The 19,713-nt window shown below is 45.8% G+C and overlaps 2 protein-coding genes and 1 non-coding gene across 13 annotated transcripts in view; 2 read left to right on the forward strand and 1 right to left on the reverse strand.

Annotated features, from left to right (window-relative positions):
• The window catches only part of CNOT1 (CCR4-NOT transcription complex subunit 1), a 54,931-nt gene extending 43,759 nt beyond the window's left edge, over positions 1-11,172 (forward strand). For all 10 annotated transcript variants that reach the window (XM_053953309.1, XM_053953315.1, XM_053953313.1 and 7 more), the window contains 14 exons: positions 520-662; positions 1,257-1,365; positions 1,455-1,624; positions 2,677-2,908; positions 4,994-5,242; positions 5,843-6,006; positions 6,281-6,398; positions 6,875-6,976; positions 7,224-7,397; positions 7,968-8,117; positions 8,880-9,060; positions 9,577-9,709; positions 9,813-9,947; positions 10,079-11,172. In XM_053953309.1, coding sequence (XP_053809284.1) covers positions 520-662; positions 1,257-1,365; positions 1,455-1,624; positions 2,677-2,908; positions 4,994-5,242; positions 5,843-6,006; positions 6,281-6,398; positions 6,875-6,976; positions 7,224-7,397; positions 7,968-8,117; positions 8,880-9,060; positions 9,577-9,709; positions 9,813-9,947; positions 10,079-10,157 — 2,139 coding nt within the window. In that variant the 3' untranslated portion in view covers positions 10,158-11,172. The remainder of the gene's footprint in view (positions 1-519; positions 663-1,256; positions 1,366-1,454; positions 1,625-2,676; positions 2,909-4,993; positions 5,243-5,842; positions 6,007-6,280; positions 6,399-6,874; positions 6,977-7,223; positions 7,398-7,967; positions 8,118-8,879; positions 9,061-9,576; positions 9,710-9,812; positions 9,948-10,078) is intronic.
• Positions 11,173-12,625: 1,453 nt separating this feature from the next.
• SETD6 (SET domain containing 6, protein lysine methyltransferase) lies at positions 12,626-18,591 on the reverse strand. Of its 2 annotated transcripts, XM_053953319.1 has the most exons (9): positions 18,274-18,591; positions 18,051-18,149; positions 17,821-17,965; positions 17,157-17,298; positions 16,663-16,857; positions 16,399-16,522; positions 15,973-16,153; positions 15,624-15,766; positions 12,626-15,117 (listed from the first exon to the last, which is right to left on the reverse strand). In XM_053953319.1, exons 1-9 carry the CDS (start codon positions 18,298-18,300, stop codon positions 14,806-14,808), a joined length of 1,368 nt encoding a protein of 455 aa, XP_053809294.1. In that variant the 5' UTR covers positions 18,301-18,591; the 3' UTR covers positions 12,626-14,805. The 2 variants fall into 2 exon arrangements, with proteins under 2 accessions (XP_053809294.1, XP_053809296.1); XM_053953321.1 differs by lacking the exon at positions 17,157-17,298 and having other exon boundaries at positions 18,274-18,590.
• A 995-nt stretch (positions 18,592-19,586) lies between these two features.
• TRNAK-UUU (transfer RNA lysine (anticodon UUU)) lies at positions 19,587-19,659 on the forward strand. The gene has a single exon. It is a non-coding gene; the product is annotated as a tRNA-Lys (tRNA).
• The last annotated feature ends 54 nt before the right edge of the window (positions 19,660-19,713 follow it).

Consider the following 19,713-nt stretch of genomic DNA (forward strand, 5'->3'; position numbering starts at 1 on the left):
GCTTTTACCTGTTAAAGGATCCAGTCCAGACTAGAACTTGACCAAATAAATTGTGTTGTCTGTGTAAAACCCATCCTTCATTTGCTGTAGGCTAACACAGATACATCTCTGAGTGCTGCAGCTCTTTCTCTAAGGAAGCTGCTCACTTACCTCTGGCAGGTTCTGTAAATATTTTCTCAGGTAGTTTTCCATGAGCTGTATGCAGAACTGCTTGAGGAGACATGGACTTAGGGAAGCTGCAGCACAAACTAACATGGTCTGTCATGGTATTTGGAGCACATACAAAGCTGGTGGGGCATAGAGAGACCTGTACTTTTGTTTCTGGTAGCATAGCTGTGCACAGTGCATATATGCCATAGTAGGTGGTAAAATCTCACACAATCTTATCAAGAGGTCAGCACAATTACTAAATTAATTTTTCTTTCATGTCTTCTGGTGATAACTCCTGCTGATGTAATGTGCAGAAGATTTGGAAGAGGACTTGTTTTTTCCTCTGCTAACAGGTTGCATCTATTCTAGGCTGTAGAGGGTTTGCTGGATGCTACCAGTGGGGCTGATGCTGACCTCCTGCTCCGCTATCGTGAGTGTCACCTGCTAGTGCTGAAGGCTCTGCAAGATGGGCGTGCCTATGGATCTCCGTGGTGTAACAAACAAATCACTAGGTCAGTTACAAGGCAACAAGAACACTGATGTAGCTTTGACCATCTTTTGGGAGTTCCTGTATTACTCTGAATTCCCTACCTGTTAATATTTTGCTTTGCTGCAATTTGGACATACAAAAATAACCAGCTTTTTTTGTCAAAATTAACTAGATCTTCTGATAATGCTGGTTCAACCCAGAACATGATAGGAATCTTTAATGGAATTAAGCATTAGAGCATGGACTGGGCTTTTTTTCCCTTCATTTTGTAGAGAATATCTCTACGATGTCACAAACAATATGACATGGCATATGCTTGTAGCAGAAGCTTCAGCTAGTCAGATCTGCCAATTCATGCTTGGAAGAGAGATTTCTTATGCTAAATAAACTGAAGCTCTTGAAGGGCTCTTGTGACCATTTGTGCAGGGTAGTAGATGCTTGAGTCTGACTGTTCTGAACTTAAACATTACCTTAGAGAATGTTCTAGAAGAGGCTTCTTTTGAAGCTGGGTAATGAATCACAGTGAATGTCACAGTTACTGAAGTACTAGATTTGAGTTGTTTCCCTTACGCTGTGTTGTTGAAGTACACTTTTTGTAAGAAGTCCAATTCTTCAGGTGCCTGATCGAATGCAGAGACGAGTACAAGTACAACGTGGAAGCTGTGGAGCTGCTAATCCGCAATCACCTTGTTAACATGCAACAGTATGACCTTCACTTGGCTCAGGTAAAGAGAATGCTCTTTTAAAGGGGGAGAGTTGCACTTACTCCACTGTAAGATCTGTGGTTGAACTCTTGTCTTTTTCATGTTGACAGTCCATGGAGAATGGCTTGAACTACATGGCTGTGGCATTTGCCATGCAGTTGGTAAAGATCTTGTTGGTGGATGAGAGAAGTGTTGCCCATGTAACAGAAGCAGATCTGTTTCACACCATTGAGACACTCATGAGAATTAATGCTCATTCCAGAGGAAACGCCCCGGAAGGGTGAGGCTATAGTATTTTGCAATGTATTACTTTTTTGTGCTCATTTATGATTTACATATTATATAGGCAATGTCTCATATCATTCAGTCATACAGCTTTAAACTTTCCCTAAGGCTGCAGTCCTTTCTTAGTTTCAACTGTCACTGTAATGTAAATGTGCTCATGTGAAACTGAATGCTTAAGTAAGAAAATCTCTCCATGCACTATGGTCCAAAATTCTGTGGAACTGTGAGAAACTTGTTTGAATTCCTGCTTTATCTCAAATTTATGCAATATTATTGCCTGTTTAAATCTTATATATTTATGTGTCAATATGTTAATGGCAAATAATCTAGTTGTACAGTCCTTTCTGTGTAGAGTTTACAAAGCAATCCTCCACCAGTTTCACATGGCTTATGTATCCAGCAAACTGCCCAACCCATTTGGGTAGCAATGTTGCCACAACACCTAGAAATACCTGTGGGACTTGCAGGCCTCCTATTCCTAAGGTGGAAGCAGTTGTTGCTGGGTTTGAGAAAGACATGGGTTAGAGCTTGGAGAACTTTGAATAGCTGTGAGAGCAGCCAGCAGCTGACTGATGGCAGTGGCTGCCATTACCTACACAGCTGCTAATAGGATGTCCAAAACCAAACCTTTCATCTGCAGTTGGCATAGATAGACTGTCTTCACTATATGGCTTGGCTTTCACTGCAGCCAAATCCAGTCAGGCTATTCAGTACTGGCATCTCCCTATCTGGGAGCATTTTAGGGCTCCTGAAGTCTGTGGAAGAGAAGCTGCTTCTAGTCCCTGTGGTGTTTTGTTGCAGCACTCCACTGTAGAAATTGGAGTGGAACTTCAAAGCTTACATGATTCCAGTGTTCCTTCTTTCATCATAAGTTTATCTGCTTTCATGACTTATTTCTGCTATTCCAGTGAGGACTGTAAGATAGAAAGTTTTAGTATAAGAAACAATTTGCTTTCTTTCAACTCTCTTTGACTGAGCTTCCAGTTCCTGCACCTTGTGGGGGAGGAGGAATTCTAACCTATCTCTTGCTCTGGTCTGTTTCATTAGATTACCCCAGCTGATGGAAGTGGTCCGATCAAACTATGAAGCAATGATTGACCGTGCTCATGGAGGTCCTAATTTCATGATGCATTCAGGAATTTCCCAAGCTTCTGAGTATGATGACCCACCAGGCCTGAGGGAGAAGGCAGAATACCTGCTGAGGGAGTGGGTGAACCTCTACCATTCAGCTGCAGCGGGCCGTGACAGTACCAAAGCATTCTCTGCGTTTGTTGGACAGGTAGAGCTTTTGGAAAGAAAGGTGCTTTTTATTCAACATAAGTAGGGTGTGATGCCCTCCATTTTAAAGCACTGTTATAACCTGTTAGGCACCCTTTTGAAACTTTCAGGTGTATGGCAGTTTACTGTCAAAATTCTTTCTGGTTTTGATGAAGCCTTGTCCTCCACCAAATCATGTTCTTCAGATACTGTAGCAACAGGCTGTCACTTCAGACCATGAGTTCTGAGATAAGTTTGATGGAAAAAGAACTTGAGCTGAAATAGCTTTTGAAAATAGTTCTGTCATGCTCTGTAATGAGCCTTGACTGGTGTTGCTCCTTATGAGTAACAGTAAAAGCTCTGACAGCCTACAAGAGGATTTCACCAGTAGAGATTCAGGTAAATTGTTTCAGGTCATGTGGGCAAGGGAATCCTTTTTCAAAATGAAATCATTAATAAGGAAAATCTTGAGACTTCATTAGCTGAAGTGGTGCCTAAATTTAAACAATGTCTAATGTGATGTTGGACATGGTCCTTTTAATTAGTGTTAAAGCACTCTGAAGCACCTTAGCATGTGTGGTGAACATCACATACCATCTGCCTTGTAGGTGTGATTGAGGAGGGAGATCGCCTCAGGAGCCCAGCATGTGTGGTAACAAACTCCAGTATTTGCAGGCAGCTCCCTAAAACTGTGTTCTTTGCATGCAGCTCCTTGACTGCAGCTGCAGGAAAGTCCCTGACATGGCCTTGCATCGTTCTTTTTAAGTTTGTGACACCACCACAAATATGCTGCAGACTTTGCAGCTACTAATGAAAAGAAGCTCAAGCTTTAGAGGATGCATGAAGATTGTGACTGATGCAGTGTTTTTTTTCATTTGATTTTAGTGTCCTTTTGTACTGGTTATAGGCAGCTTTTTGTTGGTCTGACTTCTATAGAACTTTTTGAATATTTTTAATAGATATTGTGCTAAACATACATCTTAAAGAAATATTTTACCTATTTCTGTGATCTCACTTGTTTTACTTAAAATCATGTTTCTAAAGCACACTTCAGTATAGAGTGCTCACAATACTTAGTACACTTTTATCCCACTTCACTCTTTATCACACTTGTTTGATAAAGCATCAAACAAGTACCTTTTACCTTTTGTACATATTTGATGAGTTTTGAAAAAGTAATTTAAATATATTGAAGTACAGTGTTTATTTACAGTTGTTTCCTTACAGGCTTTAGTAATAAGTTCTAAAGAAACATTTTGTAATAATTACATTAAATAAGATTCTATTACTGAACTCAAATTACTTACAAAGTGTTGCTTCCTTCCCACAAGTCTGTAGGACAAGAAGAAGCACAGAACTTTGAAGGCAGATGCCTAAATTCTTTGGGCTTTTTAGAAAAAGTTTCTCCAGAAATACTTGAAGTTCTCCACGCTGTCTCCAAATTACCTGTTGTGCTGTTTTTATAGCTTTAGATCCAGTAGGAGTTTAGAGATAACATGCTTTATTCAAAACCTCCAAGTTTTCTGCAATGTAATTTGTTTCATTTTGATGGTTCTAATACTGTGGCTAGCAAATAAAATTAGGTCTCTCTGGGGTTTTTTATATGTATATTATTAAAACAACTTCCCCATGCAAAGCAGCAAAGCCCCCACCCAGTCTTTCTCTGTGTGTAATGTTCGGGTAAGGAAGATTTGCTTTCCAAATGCAGTTTGCTTCTACAGAATGGAGCTGCCAAGTAGTGGTGATTCCTGAGCTGGGAGCTGGACTCTACCCTTCCCAGAGCTTGTCCTCCTCATGTTCTTCATGCAAGGCTGAATGCTGGTGGCAGCACTGATGCTGAAGCAGGTTTCTCAGCTATGCTGATGGTTGGAAAAATTTGGGATTCAAAAGATTGTATTTTATTGTATTTGATTTGAAATGTGTTTGCTAAAATTGTTTTGCCACCCTCAAATGGTCTTGCAAACAATAAACTCTCAGGAAAGTATGGCAAAAATTAACTGTTGTGGCAGGCAAGGTGGGTGCTTTGTAAAGGGTGTGTTGTTTGAAATAAATTGTAAAATGAACTGTCTGTGGTTATGGTGCTGACATCTTTTCCTTTCCTGGTTAGATGCACCAGCAGGGGATCCTGAAAACAGATGACTTGATCACCCGTTTTTTCCGTCTTTGCACCGAAATGTGTGTTGAGATCAGCTATCGAGCCCTGGCCGAGCAGCAGCACAACCCTGCAGCCAACCCCACCATGATTCGAGCCAAGTGCTACCACAACCTGGATGCCTTTGTGCGACTCATTGCACTGCTGGTGAAGCACTCTGGAGAGGCAACCAACACAGTCACAAAGATCAACCTCCTGAATAAGGTTGGGAATCCTTCTTGTCCTCATTGTGTTTGAAATGTGTTGTCAGCTGTACCTTTGATCAACCTGAGGTGCAGACCTTAATATGGGCAGCTACTGAAGTGTCTGATGAGAACTTAGATGGGTTGATCACTGATAAACTTTTGAGTGAACCACCAAGATGCCAAGTGGCTTTCTTGTTCACAAAGAATTCATCTCAAGCCAATCTGAAATTCATCTTTGTGCCTTGAAATGAAATAGTCTGGAGCTATTGTTTTAAGGTTATTGATTCCTGAGTGTTTGCCTTCATGTTGTGAGGGTCTTGCCTTTGCTCTTACATTATTTGGTTTGTGGCTGGATGGTCTTAGGGTAGTCTGAGACCTTCAGATACTGCCCAGTCAGTCATTGTGACTGTGGTCCAAGAGACAAGGAGAGCAAAGCACAATGGTTGGGAATTGCTGAAACAAATTGGAATATTCATTTACGCAGCACTTCCAATAACTACGATTTTCGGTTCTTGTTAAAATCTACTGGTTTTTTTTTCTTAACTGATGGTTAAAGTATTATCTGTAGTCTGACTTGCTTCATAATTCTTGCTGTCTCCACATGTCTTAATCTCTTTAGGTTCTTGGTATTGTGGTTGGAGTTCTTCTGCAAGACCATGATGTTCGGCAGAGTGAGTTTCAGCAGCTTCCTTACCATCGCATTTTCATCATGTTGTTGTTGGAATTAAATGCTCCTGAGCACGTGCTGGAGACCATCAACTTCCAGACGCTCACAGCTTTCTGGTATGTATTTGGGATTTGCCACAGTGCTCATCCTTTCTCAGTAAGATCAAGGATTTTCATTTAAAGGCTATCTGACTGTTCTTTGTGGTGGCTTCATCACCTTTGGAGTAACTGGTTCTACTGTGGACTGACCACTTGCTTGATTTAGGGAAGATGACTGGTAAAACCCAAGATGCTCAAATGCCTTTGCTTTTAGGGCTGTGTTTTTCCCTCAATGTTATGAAAAGCAATCTTATTGCTGTGCACCTCTAACCTGCTCTAACTTTTCTTTCAGTAACACATTTCACATCCTGAGGCCTACAAAAGCTCCAGGTTTTGTTTATGCCTGGCTGGAACTGATCTCCCATCGGATATTTATTGCAAGAATGCTGGCACATACACCACAGCAGAAGGTGTGGCTGCAGTTTATCTTTTCTGAATTAAAAAGCTCACCCAGATGTTTATCTGGTGTGGTGCTGTTTCACATCTCTTAAAGTGCACTAGTAGCATGGCTGTTCTGTTTTTGTTGTCTTCCATATTCACAGTAACCTAACTGCATGGAGGAGAGTCTGTGTGTCAATAACTATGGAACACAGGGTGAATTGAATTTGATAAACATGCCTTTATCAATGTCTGGAAGAGCTGTAGCTTTCCTTCTGGGCTAAATATTGTCAGCTCAGTATGGCATGTTGAGGGTTCTGGAAACACCCATGGCACATGGTGCGCAGCTGAAGCCCTTGAAATGAGCTGTGCTGCACTCAGCGGTTGAGCTGTCAGTTGCCAGCTCTTCATCCAGGTTTATATAAAAGATCAATCTAATTATAGTTTTGAAATTAAGGTAACTGTTCTTCATTGCATGTTTTTCCACCTGCTGTTCTTTTCTTGACAGGGTTGGCCTATGTATGCCCAGTTATTGATCGATCTGTTCAAGTACTTGGCTCCTTTCCTTAGAAATGTGGAACTCACCAAACCTATGCAAATTCTTTACAAGGTAAAAAAATGTCAGCTAATAGATGCTTCCAATCAAAGTAGAGGTGTTCTGGCAGCAAAATAGAATTAGCTGATTTTTTCTAACTTACCTCTGAGAGTTGAATTTAAATTATGGGGGAAGCAGGCTGCCCTCCCAGATTAGTTTCCTTCTGGTAGTGTTAGCCACGTGACATAGAATAATGGCTCTGCAAGCTTTTGGACAGTTTCAACACTTACACACATCTTATATTTAATATTTTATTTCACAGGGCACTCTGCGTGTGTTGCTGGTCTTGTTGCATGATTTCCCAGAATTTCTTTGTGACTACCATTATGGGTTCTGTGATGTGATCCCACCTAACTGTATTCAGCTAAGGAATCTGATCCTGAGTGCCTTCCCACGGAACATGAGGCTTCCAGACCCTTTCACCCCCAATCTAAAGGTAGAACTTACTTTAAAGGAGTTTAATAATAGGAAACTTCAATGCTTAAAATACTCTCTATCCAGGTTAATATTATTTAATTAAATCTTTGGGTATCTGCTAGGCAACTAATCCTGGAGTGATTAGAAGGAAACTTTCTCATGCTGCCAAAGCACTGTCCTGTTGCTCCTCTCTCTGCCTGAGCTGTGCAGGGTGATGGGAGCAAAGCTACAGTGCTCGTTGTTGCCAAAGAAAGCTGTTCTTGTGTGGATGTTTGTGCTTTTTGAAACTACCAGACTGTCTGGAGTGTAGATGGGGAGACCCCAAAGGTAGTGACTGAATGTCTCTATGGCCTTCACCCCTGAATTTTTTTATCCTTTTGTTGCATCCCACCAGAATGCCGCATCCTTTCAGTTCTTCAAGACATCATATATCAAGTTTCTTCTAAAATTTGCAAAAGTCAGGTGTTGCCATTTCATTGATGGAAGGAAGAGTGATCAGCAGCAGTAGTTGATGAAATATTGCTTATAGATCTGCTTTTTAATTTGTTCCATTGCTGATGGTTTAGTTGACAAGGTTTTCTGTCAACAGGTGGACATGTTAAGTGAGATTAATATTGCTCCACGAATACTCACGAATTTCACTGGAGTGATGCCACCTCAGTTCAAGAAAGATTTGGATTCCTATCTCAAAACCCGTTCTCCAGTCACCTTTTTGTCTGACTTGCGAAGCAACCTACAAGTAAGTTTGAGGTTTTTGAGGTTTCTGTCGGTGCTCAATTGAAATAATGTGGCACAAATGATCTCACTGCTTCAGCCACCATCCTTTCCTGCAGGAATTTTGTTGGTATGTTGGCCAGCATGTGTTCTAGGAAGTAGAAAATCCTGTGAAAACACACACTCTGAATAAGTCTTCCACTCCCTGATAGGATGTGTTGAAGCCTTTTGGAATCTGATTAAATTTTGACTCCAAATAGATTAATTGTTGCAGAAATAAATGGATTCTCATGCCAATACTTGAAGGGTAAAAAAGGTCAAATTAGCTAAAGCCCAGTTCAAAATTGTGGCTAAAACCTCATTTCAGAAATCTCATGCCTTGGCTTGCAGCAGACTTGAATCTGAAGTTGGACTTCCTCTGAGAATTGCTTAGACAAAAACATTCATACAAGGGGGATCTTTCCACCAGCATCTGGCACTGCTGGTGAATTCACATTGCCTTACCTGATGTTTTCCTTTAGGCAGAGAGTAAAAACAAATCTGCTGTGTCAACACTTTGCTGATATTTTTTAATACACACACACACACGTATATATGCACTATAAGATATGCTTTTTAATATAAGCTATATTAAAAAACACTAAATGCCAAATTGAATTTGTGGATGTCCCCGTGCGTTGTCTTCTGGCTAATCAGTAAGATACTTGGATGCTGTTGTTGTACATGCTGTACCTTTGAGTGCTGAAGGAATATTGACTGTTAATGCTTTTCATATCTTTGCTATTAGGTATCAAATGAACCCGGCAACCGCTACAACATCCAGCTGATTAATGCACTGGTGCTCTACGTTGGTACTCAAGCGATTGCACACATTCACAACAAAGGCAGCACACCCTCCATGAGCACCATTACCCACTCAGCTCACATGGACATCTTCCAGAATTTGGCAGTAGACCTGGATACTGAAGGTGAGCTGGAAACATTGCTAGTTCATGCAATGTCACATTTACAGCAAGTGGGCCCTCACTTTAAAAAGGACATTGAGGTTCCGGGATGTGTCCAGTGAAGGGCAGCAAGGCTTGTGAAAGGTCTAGAAAACATTTCCTATGAGAAATGGCTGAGGGTTTGTTTGGTGTTGAGACGGCTTGGGGGCCTCGAGCTCTGAAGGGTTGTTGTAATGGTCTTCTACCATGCCTGCAGTGAGAGGATAAGAGGAAATGGACTTAAGGTGTTACAGGGAAGATGGAGATTAAATACCAGAAAAGGTTTTTTCACTGTTAGGGTGGTCTGATACTAGATTCGGCTGCCCAGGGAAGTAGTAGAGTTGCCATCCCTGGAGGTGTTTGAGAGGTGTCTGGATCTGGTGCTGGGTGATGTGATTTAGTGGTTATGGGGTTACAGGGGTAGTGCTGGGTTGATGGCTGGACTTGATGGTCTTAAAGGTCTCTTCCAACCTCAGTGATTCTGTGATTTCTCTCCTGCAGGCCGGTACCTCTTCCTGAACGCCATCGCCAACCAGCTGCGGTACCCCAACAGTCACACCCACTACTTCAGCTGCACCATGCTTTACCTGTTTGCAGAGGCCAACACAGAGGCCATCCAGGAGCAGATCACCAGGTGAGAGGGACAGCGTTTAACTTGCCAACATTCAGCTTTTTGCTTGCCTTCCTTCTGTATTTTTGATCTTTGAGCTCTAAGTGTTCTAACTTTTGGATTTCAGGGTTCTCTTGGAACGACTGATTGTAAATAGGCCTCATCCCTGGGGTCTCCTTATTACGTTCATTGAGCTGATAAAAAATCCGGCCTTTAAGTTCTGGAACCATGAGTTTGTTCACTGTGCTCCAGAAATCGAGAAGTGAGTATAGCTTAACCACAGAATCATTAACATGGTATCTCTGAAGCAGTTGAACCTTGAGTTTTTGGTGCTGTCACAGCATCCATTTGCTGCCATAAATGCACCTACCATTGCTTTGCTTCTGTGTGCAGGTTGTTCCAGTCGGTTGCACAGTGCTGCATGGGGCAGAAGCAGGCCCAGCAAGTTATGGAAGGGACTGGTGCCAGTTAGATGAGCTGCATCCTGCATTGTAAGAGTGCCAGCCTGGAAGTCCTGTCCCATCAGCTGACTGAAGACTCTGTAAGGCTCCTCCTGACCTTCCCAGCCCCTTTGATTGGGTAGACACAACAGACCCTGGGTGAAAGTCTTACGTGGGCATGTTCCAAAGTTTGAAACAAATTTTTTGACTTTCGGCCAAACTTCAGAAGATGCTGTGAATATCATTTGAACTAGTGTAAATACAAGGAACAGAAACATTTGTCTGGACTTTTGGGTTTGTGCAAATTGTGTAAAAGGCAGGTGGGTAACTGGTGCCTGTCCATCTTGTAATAAAGGGGCAGCTGCTGATGCCAAGCACTTGTCCGGGGCAGACCTCCTTGTCCTGACATTCCCAGACTCCCAAAGAATATTGAAAAGCCAGTAACTTATTTTTCTTTATGTGAATGGGGGACCTTTAAATCACTAAGTTGTTTAAAAAAAAAAAAAAGTGGATGTGTTTGGAATATGGGAATTCTGTGGAGTACAGGAGGGGTGAGGGAGGGGTTAAGGTTCAGTGTTGCTTTCCCCTCACCCTCATCAAATGCTGATAGACAGCAAGTGGAGTGGCAGTCAGAGAATGCCTCCTTTTTGTTGGAGAAGAAACAGGCCCTTTGGGTGAGGGTCAGCTGTTTTCAGTAAATAAACCAGAGACCAGGCCTGTAGCTTTTTTTTTTTTTTTTTTTTTTTGGACAGTTGTAAATTTTGGAAGATGAGGGGTAAAATCTAGGCCTTTCCCCACCCTCCCCTGTGACCACACAGTATAAGTTTGTAAAAAAAAACTAGAAAAAAAGAAAAAAAAAAAGAAAAAATTTAACAAAACAAAAAACCCAAAGGACCAATACAGCCCATTTTGTAAGGATTTTCAATGTTTTGTAAAGTATTGGTCCACGTGTTGTATTTTGTAGCCTTTCTAGTTCTTGGGCTTTAGTTCTCCCACTCTTGTATGTATGCATACTGTAGTTACACATTAAAGTCATGACATGCAGCACGTGCCACTGTGCTTATTCTCTTCAGTTCTGTCCTGGCCAGTTGGTGTCTTCCAAAACCTGTTCTACCCATCCAAAACCTGCAGTTTTCCAATGTGTTTTGGGCACTGCCTGTTGAAAGCAGCTGGGTTTGTTCTCTAGCATGAGGTCAGTGGGCAGATGTAATGACTGGACAGAGTCTTGCTTTGAAGTGCATCAGAAAGGGCAGTTGTGTGAAAATATAAATGGCTTGGTTGCAAGCTCATGAGCAGAGTTTGTCTCAGACAGGAGACTGCACTGGAGGTATAAGGGAATGTAGACAGCCCATCAGTTTAATTTCTAGTGCCTTCCACCCTGCTGTGATCCCCCTGCAGCAGGAATCTGCCCTAAGTTGTGGTTAGCTGTTGTAAGGGTAGGCAGCTTCAGTGTTGTTAATATTGCAAGGTCCTTCAGCCTAGTAGATGCTAGGAAATAAGAGCTTCACTTCTTTCTTTTTACATAACATCAGCTTGTTAAAGTTTAGTTGACTGCTGTGGTGTGGGCAGAGAGGTCAGGATTTCCTACTCAGGTTTAAGGGGTTCCATACCTGGCTTTACATTTGTTGTATAGAGGAAAAAACAGCTCTGAGGGATCACTGAGCCAGCTGTGCCAGTGGGTGGCAGCTCAGAGGGAATCCTCTCTCTTTCTGTTCCAGGCATTAGTCACCTCTGTGTCAAGGAGTAGACTGTGGCTAGGTCCTACAATTCCATGGCATTTCTTTGCCAGGTCAGCAGCTGTACTGAAACTGAGCCTTTTGAAGTTGGAACTGTGGACACAGTTCTCATTTCTTCTTCACTATACTTTTTACTATGCCTCCCATTCCAATCCCAAGGACACACAGTTATACATTGTTTTCCAGAAATTGTATGTCTGTTCTTAAATTCCTATGATAAAACAGTACAGCAAAATTGACAGCCCCTGTTTGAGGATTCTCCCATTCAAATGCAAACAGCTCCTGAATTCTGGCATCCAGTGGGATACAAAAGGATACATTTTTTAAGGGAATATCTTTCAAGACTAATGCCCTAAACCATTGACCAGTGTCTTTTTCTGTGGTTGATGCACATCTTGTGTGCAAGCGTTATGGCTCTTAAATCTTGGACTAGCTGATACTCATCTGAGTGTGGTTTCTTAATGGGTAGAATTGGAATATTAAACTGACTGGCATTCCTGAAGCAACCCAAAGCTAATAAATCTTTCAGTGTTTGGCTCTAGCCCTTTTCTGGCTTCCAGTTTAACAGGGTATTGTTTTCATTTTACCTATCTTATGCCTGGTTTTAATTGGATTGATACCAGTTTTGCTTCTAGTGATCTTGTAGGAATGCCAGTCACCTACATGAGAGGAGTCACCCCATCTTCTATTTTTATGGGTATCTCTTCCTCTCTGGGTGTTTTTGATCCTATAACATAAACACTTATGCCCCCAGGGTTTTTTCTTCTGGTTTATGTACTTGGATCTGTCCTTTTTCAAATGTTCTTTTTGCATTTAATTTACTTATTTATTTTCCTAATAATGGCATTGGGCATTTGGATATGTACAGAAATTTTATAAAACTCTCCAATTCCAAATTTGAGTAGCTGGAAGAATGGCTTTATTTCCTTTGTTCCTATGGTTCCAGCTATAGATGTGCTTTGTTTACTGAAGGCTTATTTACATCTAAGTTGCTCCTCTGTTAGATATTCTACCCCAAATTTGCTGTGACCCGGAGTTCTGTTGGGGATTCTGTGGACCTCTCAGCTGCCTCTCAGTCTAAATCCCAATTGAATGTAAGCAGTCTTCCTACTTGTGGAGTCTCCCATCTTTCAGGATTACCTGTGCCCTGGGTTCTGTGGGCATTTGTTTCCAGTGCCCATTCTGCTTACAGTAACTGTTGAATTTTTCCTACTAGATGGGAATTTACCAGTTGAAATCTGATTCCCTTACATTACCTCCTGCCCTTCCAACTACCACAGCAATCAACCAAATTTACCCTCCCTTTGCTGATCTCTTTTCCCCTTTTCTTTCCTTTCTCTTCTTCACCTCATTCTCTTCATTACACTTCCTTTATATTCCTCTAGTGCTAAAACATGAGAGTCTGCTGTCATCAATCCAACATTCCTTCCAAGCCTTATCATTATTCTGCAATGCAAAGAACAGATGAACATCTGGTACTTTGCCCTGTTTTCCTTCCTGGCAACAAAGTAACATTAATTGCAGGATCCATTCTGAGGCCATTTTCCGCAATTCTCTAATAGATACAAAGGCCACCACATAATCAACTTCTTAGTAAGCAAATCCCCTGCAAGCTTTCCCCATGGTCCAAGAATACAGTCTAAAAGTGAAGTTCTCAAAATGCCCTTCTCCAGTGAGGTGGAACATCCAATGCCCGTGCAAGCAAACAATTTCAAAGAGTAGGTATAACAAAGTCTTGTTATAGTGTTCAAACCTTCTATATGCTTTGGTCATCACCAAATTTGTGCATATCTAAAAAAACAAGTTTTAACCCAAACCTCAAACTTTAACCAAGCTACAAAATGTAATACTCCTCTGGCATGTACGTTTTCCAATATGATTACTTTGGAGATGCAGGATACCAAAATACCAGTTTTAACAATGTCTCTGTGAAGGATAGTGGCAGTTGTGTGAGATCCTGGTCAAATTCACTATTGTCCCATCTGGGAAACCAGAACAAGCTGCCCCCAGTACTGTTAAACCAATCTGTCCCCAAGCACTGCAGGCAGGGCTGTAGCTGAGCTTTGTCATGAGTGCAAATGTGGATTTTGCTTGTCTGCAGTACTTTTAACTGCAGCAGCAGCAACAGTCCCCCTGCTCTTAGATGGGACTTCACACCCTGTTGAAGTAGAGAGCATGGGCTGGGTAAGAAAACTCATTTTTATTAAATAGAGCTTAGCCTGTCAACCTTCAGTGTTTTGTCATGCAAAACCAAAGTGAGTTCAGGGTAGAACTGCATCAAGCAGAGGGTATATATCAAATGCTCAGCCTGCAGCAGCTGTGGAACTGTGACAGTGCTCCTCCAGAGTAGTCTCAAGCCCACACAGAAATATTTTTTGTGGAAATAAAAGGAAATATTTGTTATACTGAGCCTACATGAAGACCAGCTAGATGGGTTTGTACTCTTGAACATGTTCAACATAAAATATGTACATGTGAAGAGTTTAGTGTTGTCAGCAGGTCCACCTGCCAGATATTTACTCTGAACCTCTCTTAAGGTAAGAGCTACCAGCTGGATGGATTTTTGCCCTCTTAATCTGGACAGGGAGCAGCTCTTGCCCTGAACTTCTGATGCTGAACGAGGGAATCCTCTGCTGTTCAGACAGTGTATGTCTGCCTTCCTAAAACAGCCATTAAGATGGCTGGGTTTTTTTAAGGCCTCTGGAAAAAGGTGGTATTTGTGCTGCGGAACTCTCATGGTACAATAAGGCCACTCAAAACCACCTTTGTGCTGTGAAGATACTTCTTTATGTAGAGGTAGCTAAAAATCCATGTGCTATATGAGGGACAAATGGACCCACAGTCAGTCTTGCCATCTGTCGTCTCTGCTGCAAAGAGATGGCCAGAGGCTGACCTTCCCCTCGGGATCAGCCCCAGCCAGGTCCTGGCCAGGGGCACAGAGTTCCTACTGTACCAGCTCTAGCAGCTGATGCAAGATCCTCTTCTGTCCGTAGCGCACATGCAGCGCTTGCTGCTCCCTTCGACTCAGTTTCTCATAAGCCTCCTTGTTATTTAGCAAGTCCTGCTCTGCTTTCAGGTCTGCCCCATAGGACTCCAGGGTCAGCAGCACACTGTCATAAAGGAGCTTCTTGCAAGGGGTTTTAAGTCTGGAGAGGGCCTCATTTGAAAGGGTAGAGTTTTCTTCTTCCTCACTGTCATCTTCCCAGCCATCTTGCTCCTTATACTCCTTGAATTCTTCTTCTGACATGCAGAGCACCTGTAGTGACCCAGGCAAAGGGATAAATCACTGGCAGTGTATGTCAGGCTTTGTCCTCTGTGGAACAGAAGAGCCACGTGGACCAGGTGAGTTATTCCTCAGCTGCACTAAAGATTAAGAGTCTAAAACAGGCTTACATAACTAAGTGCAAGTAATTGTGGGTTAGAAGAACATTAAAACAGTAAATCTGGGTATTGGTAAGTCTTGTAAAGCATCTCAGCTGTCACCTACAAAGTTGTGACAGCTTTCTACAACAGCAGTGCCTGTGGAGCCATTCAAGACAAATGTGTGAGTACACATTGGATGGCTACTTCAGGAGAGGAAGATGACTGAACAGCAGCTGGGAGCTGGGCAGCCACACCCCCTACCACTGTTCACGTAGGACTGTTAGTGCCAAACTGCCTTCAGGTGCTGGTCCCCTTCACTGAGCCATTCTGCACTGCTGATTTGCCCAGCTGCACTCTGTGCTCCCTTTTGCAGCTCTTCCCCCACCAGGCCATTCTTACCTTGAGGGTCATGGACAGCTCTTCCTCTGTCAACACCTCATCCCAGCCAAGCACAAAGGCGCCTTCCTCACCCACCATCTCCAGCTGGCACAAGAAGTCCCACTGCTCTGAGACCAGCTGCTGCTGTGCTTCACTTTTGGCTCCTGTTTTGAAGACAGCAGAGCTGTGAACACAGCCAGGATGGCAGTGGAGGGGGGAGGGTGAACGGAGAAGGGGAAAAAGGAGGCAGAAAACCAAGGCATGGCCCCAACCCCTGAAATGCTGTGGAACAGGCTTATTTTTCATGTCATCCCTGCTGAACAGAGATCCCTGACCTATCCTCTCCCAGAGCGGCTGTGGTGCCACTCACGCTGCAGAGCCGCCCTGCGCAGTGTCACCATCTGGATGTCGGCTGTGTCGTGGCTGTTGCCGGGGTAGGGCTCTGCGAAGCCGTACATGTGCAGCAGCTGCCAGTTGGCCATCTGCCCATACGTGTTGAAGATCTCCTGTCCTTTCCTCACGGGCTGCGTTGTAACCATCCTCAAACATAGCTGCAAGCAGGGAAAGGAGAGCATCTGAGCTGTGCTGATCCAACTGCTCAACAGGAGCTGTCAGAGACTCTCATGACCCTGAGCTCCTCCTAACAAAACATGCAGCAAGGCTTTGTTTCAACGAGATCCAGGCCAGACTTGCTGCCCTGGGCTGAGACCCCACGTCGCTGTGCCCCCATTCCCAAAAATCTTACTAAAACAGAACCAAGCTGTGACAATGCCTGGCACAGCAGCTTTGCACTCACAGGAGAGTATTCCAGGTTGGCATTGTGGTTGGCCACATGATTCAAAATATCTGCTACAGGCACCATCATGGGAGGATTGGGCCCCTTCTCATCTTCTTCTTCCTCCTCCAAAGGTTCCTGAAAGCTAAGTCAAGCCAGTGGTACACATGGCTGCACAGGCTTCACCTTACACTTAGATTCTTGTGCAGCTGTAACCTCTCACATAGTCTGTACTCCTACTTCCTTGTCCGTGCTCCTTGCTGGAGCAAAGCCCTTACTTCTCACCTGTAAGCCATGACAAATGCCACCAGCTCCTTATACAACTCCAGCGTGTGCAGTTTGGGGTCAAAGATGTCAGGGTGAGTCTCCATGAAAGGCAAAATGATGGAGTTGTACTCCAGCTGGATGTTAGCTAGATCCTTGTCCACAGCTTCTGGGATGCCTGTGCCCTGCAGGAGCCTTGTTCGCTCTTCTTGAGGCCTGTTGCAAGAAAAAGAAGTTTCCATCAGTGCTAGGGCCAAGGGTCTATAAACTCCTTCCTCCTTAAAAATCTCAGCTTCCCTGTGCTCTCCAGGTCCTTGTTCTCTAGCTCTGCCTGTAAAGTAACTCCAGGAGGGCCCCTCGGGCTCCTGCCAGTGCCAGCAAAGGGCTCGTACAGAGGGTTGGGGTCACCCAGCAGGACCACATCCCTTCCCAGGACAATACTCAGCAGCCCTTGGCCTGTGCCTGCCTTCAGCTGTAAGCCTGAGCCTCCCCAAGCCCCCTTGCTTTCACCTTACCAGAACATGGGGTGGTCCAGGCTCCGGAAGTCCTGCCAGAGGGAGAAATACGGCTGCCAGTGGGAGTTGCTGGCTGTGTACTCGTGGAGCAAGGCCAGCAGGAGAGGGACCCAACCAGACTGGCTCTGCAGGGACTCCTGGGCTACAGAACCAGACAGGATGGAGAAAACCTTAATTGTTCTGCGTTTCAGAACTAAATGGTTAGATGACAAGCCTCCATGCCTGTCTTCAGCCTGGAGACAGGGGTTGAACTTTCATTCAGGTTTGTCTTGGGTTTGTCCTGAGCTGAACCAGGACCAGAGACAGCTTCTCTGGAGCTACAGATGAGCTCTCCCAGGCCTCACGGCCTTGCCCTCCTCAGCCTGAGGCTCTTCATGCCTTCGGGAACCAAGGAGCTCTTCTTTTCTTAACAGTGCTTCAAGGAAAGCAGCTCAGTACAGGTGCCTGTCAGAAGTTGGAGATTTTGCACTGATGGACTTTTCTCCCTGTCCAGCACAGCTCTGAGGGAAGCAAGGGGATGCCCAGCCCTCCCCTTTCCTACCTGGTATCAAACAGCCCTAGAGTATCCTGCGCAAACCAGAAACGCTCCCAGGCTTTACCACAGACCCATTTACTCCTTTAAAAGGTACAGCAGACTCGAGTGACACAAGAAGCTTGCACTCACCTTCCTGCAAGAGTTCGTGGATGGACGTGGTGTGCTGGGACAGCAGCGCCGTGCGAGGGATGGTGAACAGCACTTCTCCCGCCTCCAGCTCCTCGGTGGCCAACATCCCGTACCCCGCCACCGCGCCCTCCCTGCTCAGGCGGACCTGGGGCCGGAGGGAGCGGTGAGGGGCGGAGCGAAGAGACCAGGGCGGACCTAGGGCACGCCCGGGCCGGCCCGCGGTGCCTCACCTTGGGGTTTAGCTCCACCCCGGCCCGCCCGCACCATGCCAGGAACCCGGAGAGGGGGTCGGCACTACTCTTCCCCTGGGCGCCGCTCTCGACCGCCGCCTGTGGATGGAAACAGAGGGTGAAGGGGAAGGAGCCATGAGGCCGATCGCGGCTCCCTTCAGCGCCGCCGTCCCAAGAGCAGCTGTGTCCCCAGTTCGCCGGGAGCCCCCGGCTTCCCCCGTACCTTGAACCTCTTGGGCGCCGACGCCATGACGCTGCCAACACGTGGTCCCGTACCACGTGGCCCCGGTCGGGCCCTTCCGGGTAGGCGGGAGCTCCGCCCTCATGGGCCGGGCTAACGGTGGCCAAAAAGGGACAGAAAGGGCCGGGGGAGCAACGGCGGAAACGCGCCCGGGAGCCTCCTGCTCGCGGGGGATTCGCAGTCCGTCTCTGTAGGGTCCAGCCTCCGAGCACCTCCCTGAAGGTCTGGGGTCCGTGTGGTGCCTCTCTGTGGGATCCCGGGACCACCACATGTCTTTCTGCGGGTGTGTCCAGCCCGGGCCAGTGCACCTCGGGGGGCTGCGGTGCCTCCGTGGCTGCTGAGGGGCTGCGCACCGGTGCGGTCACAGCTCCAGACATGGGGTAAAAGCAGCGGCCTCTAATTAATCAGGATAATTAAGCTCGTGCTCTTGTTCAGTCTACACCACACGCACTCCCACCGTACGTACGGGCTCTGATCTCCCGCCCAGGGCCGTCCGGAGGCCGTCGTTCCCCGACTCATTAGTGCTGTCCCCAGCCCCAGCAGAAGAGGGGCTGATGCCATCACTGGCTGCTCTAATGAAGCCAATTAGTGCGCACGAGGTGTTTCAAGAGGCTCCACGGGGCTCTCTGCGGGCTGTCCCTGGGGCTCCCCCATCCAGTCTGCAATTTGGTTCGGCTTTCATCTTCTCCAGTCCCTTCCGACCTGGGCAAGGCCTGACTGGCAGGGTGGGTTCCCTACGGAGCAAAAGGGCCCCTTCCTGAAGAATGGGGAGGAAGGGCAATAGAATATGTGGGGTGGCACCTGTAGGTGCCCGCCACGGGCTCTGTGTCTCGGTAACCCAACTCCCGCAGCCGCCTCCCTCGCTCCTGCTTTGACGCGGCTCCTGCAAAAGCGCCGCCGGGCCTCGGATTCGAGGCGAGGCTGCTGCAGGCGCAGAGCAGAGCTCGGAGCCCTGATGGGGCACAGGCACCGCTGCTGCTCCTGTCCCCGGCGGGGCCCTCCTGCCTCCCTCTGGGAGCGGCGGAGGTTTCGGAGCCGCTCGCGCAGCCTCCTGCTCCTCTCCGTGGCTGCGCATCCCTGCGGCAGCGGCGTCTTGCCAGGGCGCATCCCTGTGCCTGATCAGTGCCCAGTGGGATTCCCAGAACCCGGGTTGAGTCCGGCCTGCGCTGGCAGCCTCGTTGGGGTGGCATGGGAGTGGGAAATAGCAAAGTGAGTCCCCACATTGTCCCTGCAATGCCGAAGAGAGCGGGGTCCCCCCCACCTGTCACAGACCTGCACCCCAAGGCCAACTGTGAGCCTGGATAGCTCAGTTGGGAGAGCATCAGACTTTTAATCTGAGGGTCCAGGGTTCAAGCCCCTGTTCAGGCAGTGGCTTTATCCTTTCTGGGGGCCTGTGGGCAGGAGCAGCATCCCCTCCTGCTG

The sequence above is a fragment of the Vidua chalybeata genome, chromosome 11, assembly GCF_026979565.1.
Source record: "Vidua chalybeata isolate OUT-0048 chromosome 11, bVidCha1 merged haplotype, whole genome shotgun sequence".
Classification (NCBI taxonomy): Eukaryota; Metazoa; Chordata; class Aves; order Passeriformes; family Viduidae; genus Vidua; species Vidua chalybeata.